At 27.2% G+C, this 12,704-nt stretch overlaps 5 protein-coding genes across 5 annotated transcripts; 3 read left to right on the top strand and 2 right to left on the bottom strand.

Moving 5' to 3' along the window:
- Positions 1 to 1,478: 1,478 nt before the first annotated feature.
- On the top strand, positions 1,479 to 2,042 carry RPL40A (ubiquitin-60S ribosomal protein eL40 RPL40A fusion protein; the record flags this gene model as incomplete). Its single annotated transcript, XM_011276038.1, has 2 exons — positions 1,479 to 1,496; positions 1,689 to 2,042. The coding sequence occupies 2 exons, from the start codon at positions 1,479 to 1,481 to the stop codon at positions 2,040 to 2,042; spliced, it is 372 nt and encodes a 123-aa protein (XP_011274340.1).
- A 514-nt stretch (positions 2,043 to 2,556) lies between these two features.
- On the bottom strand, positions 2,557 to 6,303 carry SLN1 (histidine kinase; the record flags this gene model as incomplete). The annotated part of the gene is made up of 1 exon (XM_011276037.1): positions 2,557 to 6,303. The coding sequence occupies one exon, from the start codon at positions 6,301 to 6,303 to the stop codon at positions 2,557 to 2,559; it is 3,747 nt and encodes a 1,248-aa protein (XP_011274339.1).
- Positions 6,304 to 7,589: 1,286 nt separating this feature from the next.
- ATG32 (mitophagy protein ATG32) lies at positions 7,590 to 8,816 on the top strand (the record flags this gene model as incomplete). Its single annotated transcript, XM_011276036.1, has 1 exon — positions 7,590 to 8,816. The coding sequence occupies one exon, from the start codon at positions 7,590 to 7,592 to the stop codon at positions 8,814 to 8,816; it is 1,227 nt and encodes a 408-aa protein (XP_011274338.1).
- A 199-nt stretch (positions 8,817 to 9,015) lies between these two features.
- Positions 9,016 to 9,771, bottom strand: CKB2 (casein kinase 2 regulatory subunit CKB2; the record flags this gene model as incomplete). Its single annotated transcript, XM_011276035.1, has 1 exon — positions 9,016 to 9,771. The coding sequence occupies one exon, from the start codon at positions 9,769 to 9,771 to the stop codon at positions 9,016 to 9,018; it is 756 nt and encodes a 251-aa protein (XP_011274337.1).
- Positions 9,772 to 10,066: 295 nt separating this feature from the next.
- On the top strand, positions 10,067 to 12,649 carry HIR2 (Hir2p; the record flags this gene model as incomplete). Its single annotated transcript, XM_011276034.1, has 1 exon — positions 10,067 to 12,649. The coding sequence occupies one exon, from the start codon at positions 10,067 to 10,069 to the stop codon at positions 12,647 to 12,649; it is 2,583 nt and encodes an 860-aa protein (XP_011274336.1).
- Positions 12,650 to 12,704: the final 55 nt, after the last annotated feature.

The raw sequence follows: 12,704 nt of genomic DNA, 5'->3' as shown, positions 1-12,704 counted from the left end.
GATCTATTGTCCAAAACAAGACAATTTAAATATAAATTAGTAGTTCAAAAACAGCAGCAATTCTTCAATGAACACGACAAATTTATATCAGATCTTAATTTTGATACCAAAATTGACCAAGATTAAAGGTTTGAAATTTAGTTAAAGGTGATTGTGTAATTAATTTGATTAATTGTTTTGTTTACTTCCATATCAAGCCTAACCAATTAATATTTCAATCAGCGCTAAAGATGTTCTATCATCACCGGGTAAAAGTCGCGGGTAGGCGCTAATATAGTATACAAATTATTAGCTGGCAAAACCTTGAAGCTTATACTGACATGGTAGGTATGTGGCTTCTATAAACCATGTTGATATCGTACTAGGTACTTGAATATTATTCATATCTGTGTTCTTGATGTTTAAATTGTTCCTGGTTTTGCCTATATAAAGAAATTCAAAGCACCGAGATGGATGAACTTCACGCATCGCGTCAAGAAAGAAAGTAGAACATCTAACTCGAGCTAGTTGGATGGGATAAATACTAAATAGATTTAAATACATGTGTCATTGATGTAGCCACTATCCCATAAGTGGCTGATACATATTACAAAGATAGACGTGAGTTAATGACGTTTTTGCTTTCAAGTTTCAACTAATCGTTGTACCTAAACTCATAGCGCTGGATTCTATTCTATATTATTGTATACTTAACTTGAAGGTCAGTAAAGCTATACCAGCCAAATTCCTAATATGGATTAGATATAGCATGTCTGAAGGTATATTTCAACATCTTCGAGGGCTAGTTAATCCTCTTGGTTTATTTGTCAAGTTTCCCTTATGTTCTGGGTGGACTGAATGTTTTTTATCTTTCACTAAATAATCTTAGAAAAAGAAGAACTACTTTTTGACACAAAATAAACTGCCCTAATAATATCATGTGATACACATACTTCAGTCATGTGATCGTGACTGCCCTCATATCAAACACCCCTACACCACTACACAGATACTTGTTACGTCCAACATCGCACAATACTCACCAAAACTTTAAAAAACTCACAAACTCCAAAAAATGAAGCAATTCGCGAAAGAGTCTGATTGTATGAAAGCGCTAAATCAGTAGTTTGTTAAGTACGGTGGGAAATTTTTCGGTAACGCGCAACAAATAATTTGAGTACGCAAAGATTTTGGAAAAACCAAAGTGAAAACCATTAAAAAATCATTTCATTCCTTTGCAATTAATACTAGTTATTAAAGACGGTAACGTAAATTACACCAAAATGCAAATGTAAGTTCATGATAATAAGGTCAGAGTATCAAGGAAACAGTTGGGAACAGTTATATTATCATGTTACTATTGGATTCACGTTTTATTCATTGGATTAATTTATTTTAAAATTGGTTGAGGATTATAAAGTTAAGATTTTGATATATTGGGAAAGACAACTATAGAATAAAGAATATGAAGTATTAAGTAGTAGAATCATTACAAGTAAATGATAGAGATCTCAAGAGTATGATTTGATTCATTATAATTTAAAGTATTTCATAAATATCAAAGACCAAAAAACACCAAAGTATTATTAGTAAACAGTTTCCAGCAAATTTCCAATAAGACCAACTCGGACCTTTAAAATATCAAATATATCTAAAGAACAAAAGAACTAACATATAATTATAGTTTCGTTAAAACTTTAACTGGTAAGACCATTACCTTAGAAGTTGAATCTTCTGATACCATTGACAATGTCAAATCAAAAATTCAAGACAAAGAAGGTATTCCACCTGATCAACAACGTTTAATCTTTGCTGGTAAACAATTAGAAGATGGTAGAACTTTATCTGATTACAACATTCAAAAAGAATCAACTTTACATTTGGTTTTGAGATTAAGAGGTGGTATTATTGAACCTTCTTTAAAAGCTTTAGCTTCAAAATACAACTGTGAAAAATCTATTTGTCGTAAATGTTATGCTAGATTACCACCAAGAGCTACCAACTGTCGTAAGAGAAAATGTGGTCACACTAATCAATTACGTCCAAAAAAGAAACTTAAATAGATTATTTCGCTCTCAAAGGTTTTACATTATTATATGTACAGAGTGTTTATATCTGTTTATTTTGGGGATTCAAGTTTATGTTTATAAAATTATAACTTTAAAAAATTTGTTTAATGGTAAAATTGAATTTTAAAATAAATGACCAGTGTATATTTTGAAGACAATTGTAGTACATTATATCCATCATTTATTATCAGTATCAATCAAATTACAATATAGCTACAAATAAGTTAATATAATCTAAAACTTTTATTATCATTAAAATTAAATTTCATTATAAATAATACATATAAAAAATCAATAAAAAACCATATGTGCAGTATACTCTATAGTATACTTTTATTAACAATTTATTAAAAAATTATTAATTCTCTATCTTTCTTTAAAATCTATATGCAATTCTTTAAAATCCTTCTTCTTCTTCTTCTTCTTCTTCTTCTTCTTCTTCACCTTCTTCCTTATTTTATATTATATAATTATGTCATTACTTGTCATTATTCTTATTTTATTCTTATTATTTCTTATTGTTTTGTTCATTAATTGGTAAATTATGTGTTGAAATTGTAGCTTCACTAGTTTCATCAGGTGGACTTATAGTTGAACCTGAACTTTTATTACTTTTTAAACTTTTTGTAGATCTTGGACTATTATTATTATTCCCCTTTTGAAATGATTTAATATCTTCACTTGCAGGTGTACCTGGTGTACCTGGTGTACCAGTCATTTCTTTTAAAATAACTGTACAAAATTTTGTTAAAACTTGTCTTAATTGTAATCTTCTTATAGGTTTTGATAAAAATCCAGTCATACCAGAATCTAAACATTCTTTAACATTACTTTCATCAGCAAATGCAGTTAATGCCACTATAGGATTATTAAATTTTAATTCATTTCTAATAATTTTTGTAGCCATTAATCCATCACATTTTGGCATTTGAACATCCATAAATATTATATCATAATAATCATCACCACCATTTTGACGAACTAATTCAATAGCTTCTTCACCATCAACTGCTAATTCTATATTATTAAAACCTTCAAGTCTTAACATTCTTTTAATAACTTCTTGATTAACAATATTATCTTCTGCAACTAAAATTTTTAATTGAATTGATGATGAATCTGAATTTTTACCATCTTGTCCATTTACATTTTTTGGACTTGATTCAATCCCATTATTATTATTATTATTTTGTTCCAATAAATTTATTGTACTTCCTTTTGCTGTACCTGTAGATTGTAAAATTGGACGATCAAAATATTCAAATCCATCATTATAATTTGAACTTGTTGGAGTACGAACTTTTCCATTACTTGATATATTTAATGAATTTGGTGATTTATTTCCTGGTGTTGTTGGTGTTATATTTGGTGGTGCTAAATTTTCATTATTTTCAGAAATTGTATTTGTTGTATTTGTTGTTGTTGTTGTATTAGATTTTTCATTTAATTGTTCAATACTTGTTGATGTAGTTAAATTTGAATCTGGTGATAAAGTATCTTTTTCAGGTTCAATAATTTTAACTCTTCTATTTTTTTTAGAATTAATATTAAATTCATCTTCATAAAAATTTAATACATTTGATTCACTAATAATTAATTCTTTTCTTTGAATTAATGGAACTCTAAATGTAAATTTGGATCCAACTCCAACAGTAGATTCTAATTCCATAACACCTTTCATCATTGTTGCTAATTGTCTACAAATTGATAATCCTAATCCAGTACCACCATATTGTCTTGATAAAGTTTGATCACCTTGAACAAAAGGTTCAAAAACAGATTGTTGTAAAGTTTGATCAATACCAGGACCTGTATCTTCAACTTCAAATTCAAAAACCCAAGTTTTTTGTTCATCAAGATCTTTTGTTTCATTTAAACCATTATTATTTGTGTCAATTTTTTTAAATTGATTTTGGAAAACTTGATCATCATAAGAACTTGTTGAAATTGTAACAATTGATTTTTGATCTGAATCATTTTCATCATCATCACTAGTTGTATCATTTGAACTTTGTGAATATTCATTAGTTTTTGGTGTTGTAGTTGTAGTTGTATTTAAAATTTCTTGTTTTTCATTATTATTAATTTGCTCTTGTTTTTCATTATTAATTTGTTCAATTGATTTAACATAAACTTGTTTAAAATCTTCAGATGAACTTTTTTCTTCATCATATTCACCTAAATTTTTAATTGATACAGTAACTTTCCCATCAACAGGAGTAAATTTTAATGAATTACTAACTAAATTCATAACAACTTGAATTATTCTATTTGAATCACCATAAAGAACCATTTTTCTTGCACTATTTGGAGTTAAATTAATTGATAAATTAACATTTTGATCTTTTGCTAATTTACCAAAAATTGATTTAATTTGTAATGCAACATCTAATACACCAAAATCTGAATTTTCTAAATTTGATCTTTTTAATGAATTTTTACTAAATGTTAATAATTCAGTTAAAATATGTAATAATAATTCACCAGATCTGAAAATTAATTTTAAACTTTGTTGAATCTTATTTGGTTCTTCTTCAGCCATTGCAATAGCAGTCATACCCAATATACCATTTAATGGAGTTCTTAATTCATGAGAAATATTTGCAATGAAAACAGTTTTAGCTTCATTTGCAGCTTCAGCTTGAATTTTAGCAGCTTCTAATTGCTTGGTTCTTGCCTTAACTCTATCTTCTAAATGAGAATATTGACGATCTAATTCATCAGTCATTATATTAAAAGTTTCAGTTAATTTACTTAATTCATCTCTGAAAAATCTTGTATAAGTTGGAACTCTTGCACCTGATATATAACTTGTATGACCTTGAATTCCAGAAGATAAAGAACCATTTTCATTATCAGTATTATTCCCACTTAATGAATTATTATGATTATTGTGATATCTTGATGTATCACCTATATTTGAACCATAAGCTGAATTTGTATGAAAAGATCTAGTACTTCCAATACTTGATCTATGACTATTATAACCAGATCCTTGACCTGAAGTATAACCTTGGTCATCATTGTTGGTGTTACTATGTGGTGCAGGTGGTGCAGGGGGTGGTGGTTTTGGTCCAGATAAAAATGAAGACATAGAACCACCCTTTGAACTTTGATGTTTATGTTTTTTTGAACTTAAGGTTTGTAACCCACGACCTGCAGCTATAGTTTCTGTTGCTTTTTGTAATCTCAAGATTGGTGTAACAGACCAATGAGCCAATGGAATAGCTAATATAAACATTAAAACTGCCGTGGCAATTGAAACAATAATCATAATTTTTGTTAATTGATTTGTTGAATATAAGAAATCAGATCTTTTTTGTTCCACTATAGCAGCCCATTTAACCATGGGGAAATCTATTGGACAATAAGCAGCTGCAACTTTTTTATTTGAAGCCATTTTAATTGAATATTCAACACCAGTTTTATTATATCTTAAAACTTGTTCAGCAACTGAATTACTATTCATTGGTAAATTTTGACCCACAAGATCATCGGGAACATCAGAAGAAGGTAATACATAATGATAAGTTGAATTATCATCTATATTTGATAAATTTGTTGAAATAATTTGAACATTTGTATCTAGGACACTATCATTTTGAGTTGCTCTTAAACTTTCAGCACTCATAACTGCAGTAATATAACCAACAAGATCTGAAGAACCATAAATAATTGAAACACTACCATATACAGGTAAAGTCATTGACATTATATAAGTTGAAGAATTTTTAATAGGACCATTTATAATACCAAAATATTCCATTATACTTGGGAAATCAGTTATATTTTGATCAAATGGGAAAACTTGATCCAATATATTATCAGGAGTATATTTCCCCTGTGTTGAATCAGTTGAATTAACCACTTGACGAAATTTTGCATCATAAAGCCGTACATTACTAAAAGTATTTGAAGACCCTAAGAATTGTTCTAAAGTATCTTGAGCATCAATAAAATTTGTTGAAGAAGTATTACCAGCTCTATAAGAAATAAGAGAATTTTGAATTGGTTCTCTTTGACTTACCCAATAAATTTGGAAATAAGAATTCATTAAATTTTGTTCAATTTGTGAAGATTTTAATTGAGATATAACTGATAAATTTTTAGCTTGAGAATTTTTAAAATTATAACTGAAAAAAACACCAGTTATTATAGCTAATACCATTAAAGATAATGAAACTGATATTACCACTAGTATTAATAGTTGTTGTCTTAGACCAATTTTAATTCTTTGTTTTGGGAATATATTCATTGTGATGTATAATTTTGATGTGATATTAATATCATGGAATAATGGATTAAATGATTGAAATGGTAATGGTAATGGTAATATAAATGTAAATGGTATTGATGTTGGTATGACTATGTGGTATAAGCAAATTTCAAACTAAGCGCTGTGTTGTTGTTGTGATGTTGTTGTTGTATTGTTGTTGTTGTTTAATAGCTTAATAAATGGCAATCAATAAACAAACAAAGTAAACACTAATTAACAAGGCGGTAATGAAATGAAGTGGATATTAGTGATGAAGTGTATGTCTTTTGAATGAATAGCTAATAGTCCCTGTGAATATGATCTAATGAAGTGTGTTGTATATGTTGTATGTCTAGTATATCTAATAACTAATAGTGTATTTCCTTTAATTTTGATTTTCATTTGTTAATTAATTTCTCGATTTTTTATTTTTTTATTTTTATTTTTTAAAATTTCTTAAATTTCTTTCCAACTAAAAAATGATTTTTACAGATCCGCTGATTATCTGGGCAGAAAGCAATGAAGAATCATGAGTTTAAACTTTAGACAGAGAAAGAGAGAGAGTAGACAGAGAAGCTGCTAGACAGAGATTATAGAAGTTCGAAACACAATTAGACGTACAATAAGAGAATCAGTAGACAGAGCATTATAGTATAGTATAGTATAGTATAGCTAGGTATAGTGGTATAGTACCATATCTAAATTTAGTTTGTAGTGTGTGTAATAGATGAATAGATGCACTATAATCGTACGTTGAACCATAACCATTAATTCAAGATCTATATACAATTCTACAAATACTAGTATATCAACACTTTAATACCACTAATATACAAAACAAACAATCAACAAACAAAAAAAACAATTAAAATTTAAATCTTACGAGAAAAGTAATCGTTAAATCTTATTTCTTCTCCGCTTTAAATAATATTACTATATAAACACTTTCATTACCATATTGGGAAGTCTACCCTTTAATTATTTGACACCATTTGATTTTTAAATTTGCGATAAGACCATTTGATCACCAGTATTAAATCTATAAAGTTATAGTTTAGTGGCAAATTAAGCTACTTTGACAGTGTTGACAGTGTTATAACTTGATATTCTAATTGTTTTATGACATCCGCTCAGTTCATTGTTTAGTGTGTGTGCTATTTGATTGTTTGGTGTGCTTGGTGTGCTTGGGTTTGGTGTTCTACTGTGCTTAATACTTGGTTAGTGATCTTGGGGCTATTATTACCTATTTCATATTGACGTGTTGATAATATTCATAACATTGGAAAATGTCTGCTATTAATCATCCAAAACCAAATAAATTGAAAAGTGATGGTGGTACTAGTGATATTGATTCAACTGATACCAAAGTTAATAGATTATTATCTCCCCATTTATCTATATTAGAAACTTTACAATTTAATAATGAACATGATTATCAACAAGATCAATCATTAGATTTAAATTCTTATGATTTTACTTCATATCAATCCCTACAAATGAATCATATCCCAAGACCAACAAGTTCTGTACTTTCTTCTTCTGATATTGAAGATTATCAAGATATTGATCAAGATATTAATGATGATATTGATCAAGATATTGATGATGATAAAACTATTGAAATTGATTTAAATCAATCAATTGATACACCTTCATTTATATTACCAAATATGAATCAATCAATTAATAATGAACAAATATTAATCATTGGTTATAAAAAACATTTATTTTATGAAAATTTATCAAATGATTTAAAACCACATTTCACATTAAATCAACAAGAACATCATAGAATGGTTATAATTTTATTTAATGGTTTAATCAAAATTGGAAATGTATTAAATTGGTTAAAATTTCATCCAGATTCATATTGTATTCCAATTTATCAAAATTTGAATCAAAATATAATTTATAATATCTTGAACAAGTATAATATTAATTTAATTATGGAACCAATTCATTATAATGAATTAGATACATTTCAATTACTAGGTTCATTAAACAATATACCAATTGAATCAAATCATAATTTCAATCAATTGATTAAAATTGATCCAACTATTCAAACTAATCAAGAATATTCTTCAAAGAAAATTATATTAAAAAATCAATCATATGAAATAAATCATCACCCAATTCATCCTTACCACAATCATAAATATAAATCAAAAAAATTAAATCATAAACATTTAAAATTCAAGAAATTTTTATTATTAGGTTTAAGTTTATCAATAGGTATAGGAATTGGAATAACTACAGCATTAACAATAACTTTTTTGAAACCAAGCAACAACAATAATACAATATCAATAAAACATGATACAAATCCATCAATGTCTGCATTATCACATTATTGGAAGACAAATTTAATTTTTTTGAAAAAAAATGTTGTATCATTAACCAAAATAACATTAAATAAAAGTTTTGATTTGATTAATAAATTTAATGATTATTGGGAATCTTTAATGTCAAGAAATCATGGTGTTTTTAATGGATTGATTTGGTTTATTTGATGGCCGTGTGTCAGTAGGGATTATATAGGGAAAAGGGTATACATTATAGGGTATAATAGGTTTTAGAAGGAATAAGGAATAATGATATAAGGAATAAGTCTAGGTTTAGTTTTAATACATATGTTTTCATAATTTACATGTAAATCTCTCATTACGTTTCAAATTCTATTATACAAATTAAATTAATTATATGGGGATCTTAATTTCCATCAATTTCATCATCAATTTCATTTTCTTCATTATTAATTTTAAACCCATTTGGTACATTTCTTGTATTTATACCTTTATTTATTAAACTAGTTTCTAATTTTATTCTTTGTAATTCTTGCCATCTTGCAATTTTAGAATAATCATGTAAATTAAATCCAAATATCTTTGGAACATATCTTTCAGTTGAATGTTGTGGTACCAAGTGAGGAAAAGCTTGTAAAAACATTCCTGGGAAACTTGTACCAAAAAAAGCACCATCAATTAATGAATGTCTTGAAGATTTTGGATTATATAAATCTTCACATTTTGGACAATATAATTTAACTGCACTTACCCCAGTAGTATCACTTAATCCTACTGGTAATAAATGTTGTAATTGACAGAAAACTCTTGAACAATAACCAAAATCTGCATTTTTATATTTTTCAAGCATCTTTGTTAAACCTCTTGCCGTTATTATATAACGTGAATGAATTAATCCATATAATAATCTTGCATTAAATTCTAAAATTTCACGTTCTTCATCTGTTAATTCTTCTATTTTTAATCCATCTGTAATAACATCAATAACTTGTGGTATTTTTTCAACTTCTTGATAAAGACCTGTTAAATTAAATTTATCAGTTATATATTCAACATCAATATCAACAAAATATTCATTTCCTTTTGTTCCTAAGAACCAATCAATCCAAAATTCTGTGAAATCTGAGCCTGAATCACTGGTATATTCTTCTTCTTTAGACATGATAAAGATTAATTAAAAGTAAAAGTTCAAAGTATTTGATTTATTGAAAAGTTATAAATTTTGTTAAATCAACGTATTGAAGTTTTAATTTTTTTCGCACTTCTATCCTTTTTTTAAATTCGCGAATATTTTGTTAATATTGTTCAAAAAATCAAAACTTGAATCAAAGTAAACAAAAAACAAAGGAAATGGGTGGTGATCTTTGTACTCTTCCATACTTTTAAAAGTCATTCTTTTGGTTACTGTCGTTGTTTCTGTTGCTGCTGGTATTTCTGTCTGGTTAACTTAGCTCACCATGAGAATTCTTAGGGTCCCATCTGTTAATAGAAAGATTAAAATCAATTCATTATCTATCCATCAAGATTCAAATACTTTAGCTAGTGCTGTTAATGATGGAATAATACAATTATGGGATTCTAAAACATTAATTGATGTCACTGCATTAGAATCTCCAACTCAAGAAGATATCTCCAAAGTGAAACCAAAAGATTCAATAAATATTCATGATGGTATAGAAATCCTAAGTATAAAATTCATAAATGAATGGTTAATTAGTGGTGATATAAAAGGTAAAGTTTTCAAAACAAATATTAAAACATTAAAATCTACATTATTATTAGAATCAACATCTGCTATAAATGATATAACAAATTCTGCAAATGTTTTATTCTTCGGGACTTTAAATAAAATTTTATCATTTGATTTAGATACTTCAAAACAAATGGATTCAATACCATCAAGATCTGATGTTCAAAGTATTTCAGTGGATCCAACAAACTCTTATCTCATGTCCATAGGTTTTAATCGTCAATTATCCATATATCATTTCACTCATTTCCAAAATCAAATTTTATACAAGAAATTACCAACTGGTAATCAAAATTTATCATCAATTAATGAAATTTGTAAAAATTCTTGGAATTCAATTGGTGATTTAATTGCAGTGCCAAATTTTGGTTGTGATCCTCAAGTATCCTCAATAGGGATCGTATCAAGACAACAATGGAAATCAAATTATTCTTTATATGGTCATAATTGTAATGTTGTTAAATTTAATCCAAATATTTATCAAGATTCCAAAAATCAAATTTTTAATATAATTGCATCTTCTGGGATTGATAAATCAATCGCGGTATGGAATACAACTCATCAAAGACCTATATTTACAGCTACGGATGTTTCAGAGAAAACTATAAATGATTTACTTTGGAATGGAGATGGGTTAGGACTTTTCGTGGCAACTGATACTATTTTAATTTTCCAATTTGATAATGGTGAATTAGGTGATCTTATAAATGAAGATAAATTAATTGAATTAAAGAAAAAAATTAATATTCCAGATCCTTTAAAACCAAAAGAACCAAAGCCAGAATCTATAATTGATTCTAATAATAAAGATAATAATAATCAACAACAAAACCAACCAAAACAACCAACTCCTCAATCATTAAAACCTTCACCATCACCACAACCAACAAAATCATCAGATGCCCAAGTAATACAACATCCTTTAACAACAAAGACAAAAGATGGTAAGAAACGTATAGCTCCAACTTTAATCTCTACAGTTAATGGATCAAAACCAACATTTACAAATACTCCACAAATACCAACAAATGGGATCCTAAATAATAATAATAATAATCATAATAATACAACAATGGAATTTGATGAACCTTCATATTCTGTACCAAAAGATTTAAAAAGAAAAGAAGAATTTGATTCAGATCAACAAAAAAAAAGAAGAGAAGTTGAAGCTGTAGAATTTATTGGTTCAATTATAATAAATCCTTCAACTTCTTTTTCCAAAGTAAGAATATCAACACCAAAAGCAAGATCATTTATTCAATTTAAATCTATAAATGATGATTCATTAATGCTTGAAATAAGAAATGGGAATGGTAATGAACAAAAACCCACGAAAATTACATTATTTAAAAATGAAACAAGAACCATATTCACTGATTTCATTCCAAAACTTGCTGGGTTAGTTGCTGGAGGTGAAGGTTATTTTTGGGCTGTTTCAACAATGGATGGTGTTCTTTATATATATAGTGATAGTGGTAGAAGAATTTTCCCACCTATAATCCTAGGTACTCCATTAAGTTTTTTGGAAAGTAAAGGGAAATATTTATTAGCTGTTACATCGATTGGTGAAGTTTTAGCATGGGATATTGAAGCTAAAAAATCATTATTTGATCCAACTACATTATATCCTATATTATCACGTTCAAATCCTGATTTATTAACAAGAGCTGAAAATTTAACATTATGTGGTATATCATCATCTGGAACTCCTATAGTGACAATATCAAATGGGAATGGTTATTTATTTGATAAAGATATGGAAACTTGGACTTTAGTTAGTGATTCATGGTGGGCTTTTGGTTCACAATATTGGGATTCAAGAGATGATAAATCAAATGGTAATATTGTTAATTTATTAGAAAGGAAAACTAATGATGAAATTGTTAGAAGAGGTAGGGGTAAATTTTTACAAAAAATGGCTAAAACAATGTTGATGAAGGAAGGTTATGAAAATTTAGAAAAAATTGTATCATTAGCACATTTAGAGAATAGGATTTTAATTTCAAAAAAATTAAATGAATCAACTGAATTTAAAAATTATTTAATTATTTATTGTAAAAGAATAAGTGAAATGGAATTTAAGGCAAAATTAGTGGAAATTTTTAAAGAACTTTATGGACCAGAAATTAATCAACAAAATCAAGAAAAATGGGATTCTAAAATTTTAAATTTTGATAAACATGAATTATTGAAAGAAATTATCTTTGCATGTGCAAATATAAGATCTGTTCAAAGAATTTTGGTTCAATTTGCTACATCTTTAGGTATATTGGATCAAATGACTTTATGAGTATGTTTAAAATATGCATTATATACATGATGATGAATTTATGTACTATATATAT

Source organism: Wickerhamomyces ciferrii, contig 00090 (genome assembly GCF_000313485.1).
Source record: "Wickerhamomyces ciferrii WGS project CAIF00000000 data, strain NRRL Y-1031 F-60-10, contig 00090, whole genome shotgun sequence".
In the NCBI taxonomy this organism is placed as follows: Eukaryota; Fungi; Ascomycota; class Saccharomycetes; order Phaffomycetales; family Wickerhamomycetaceae; genus Hansenula; species Hansenula ciferrii.
The sequence above is the reverse complement of the archived record's forward strand: the minus strand, read 5'-3'. Positions and strand labels throughout refer to the sequence as shown.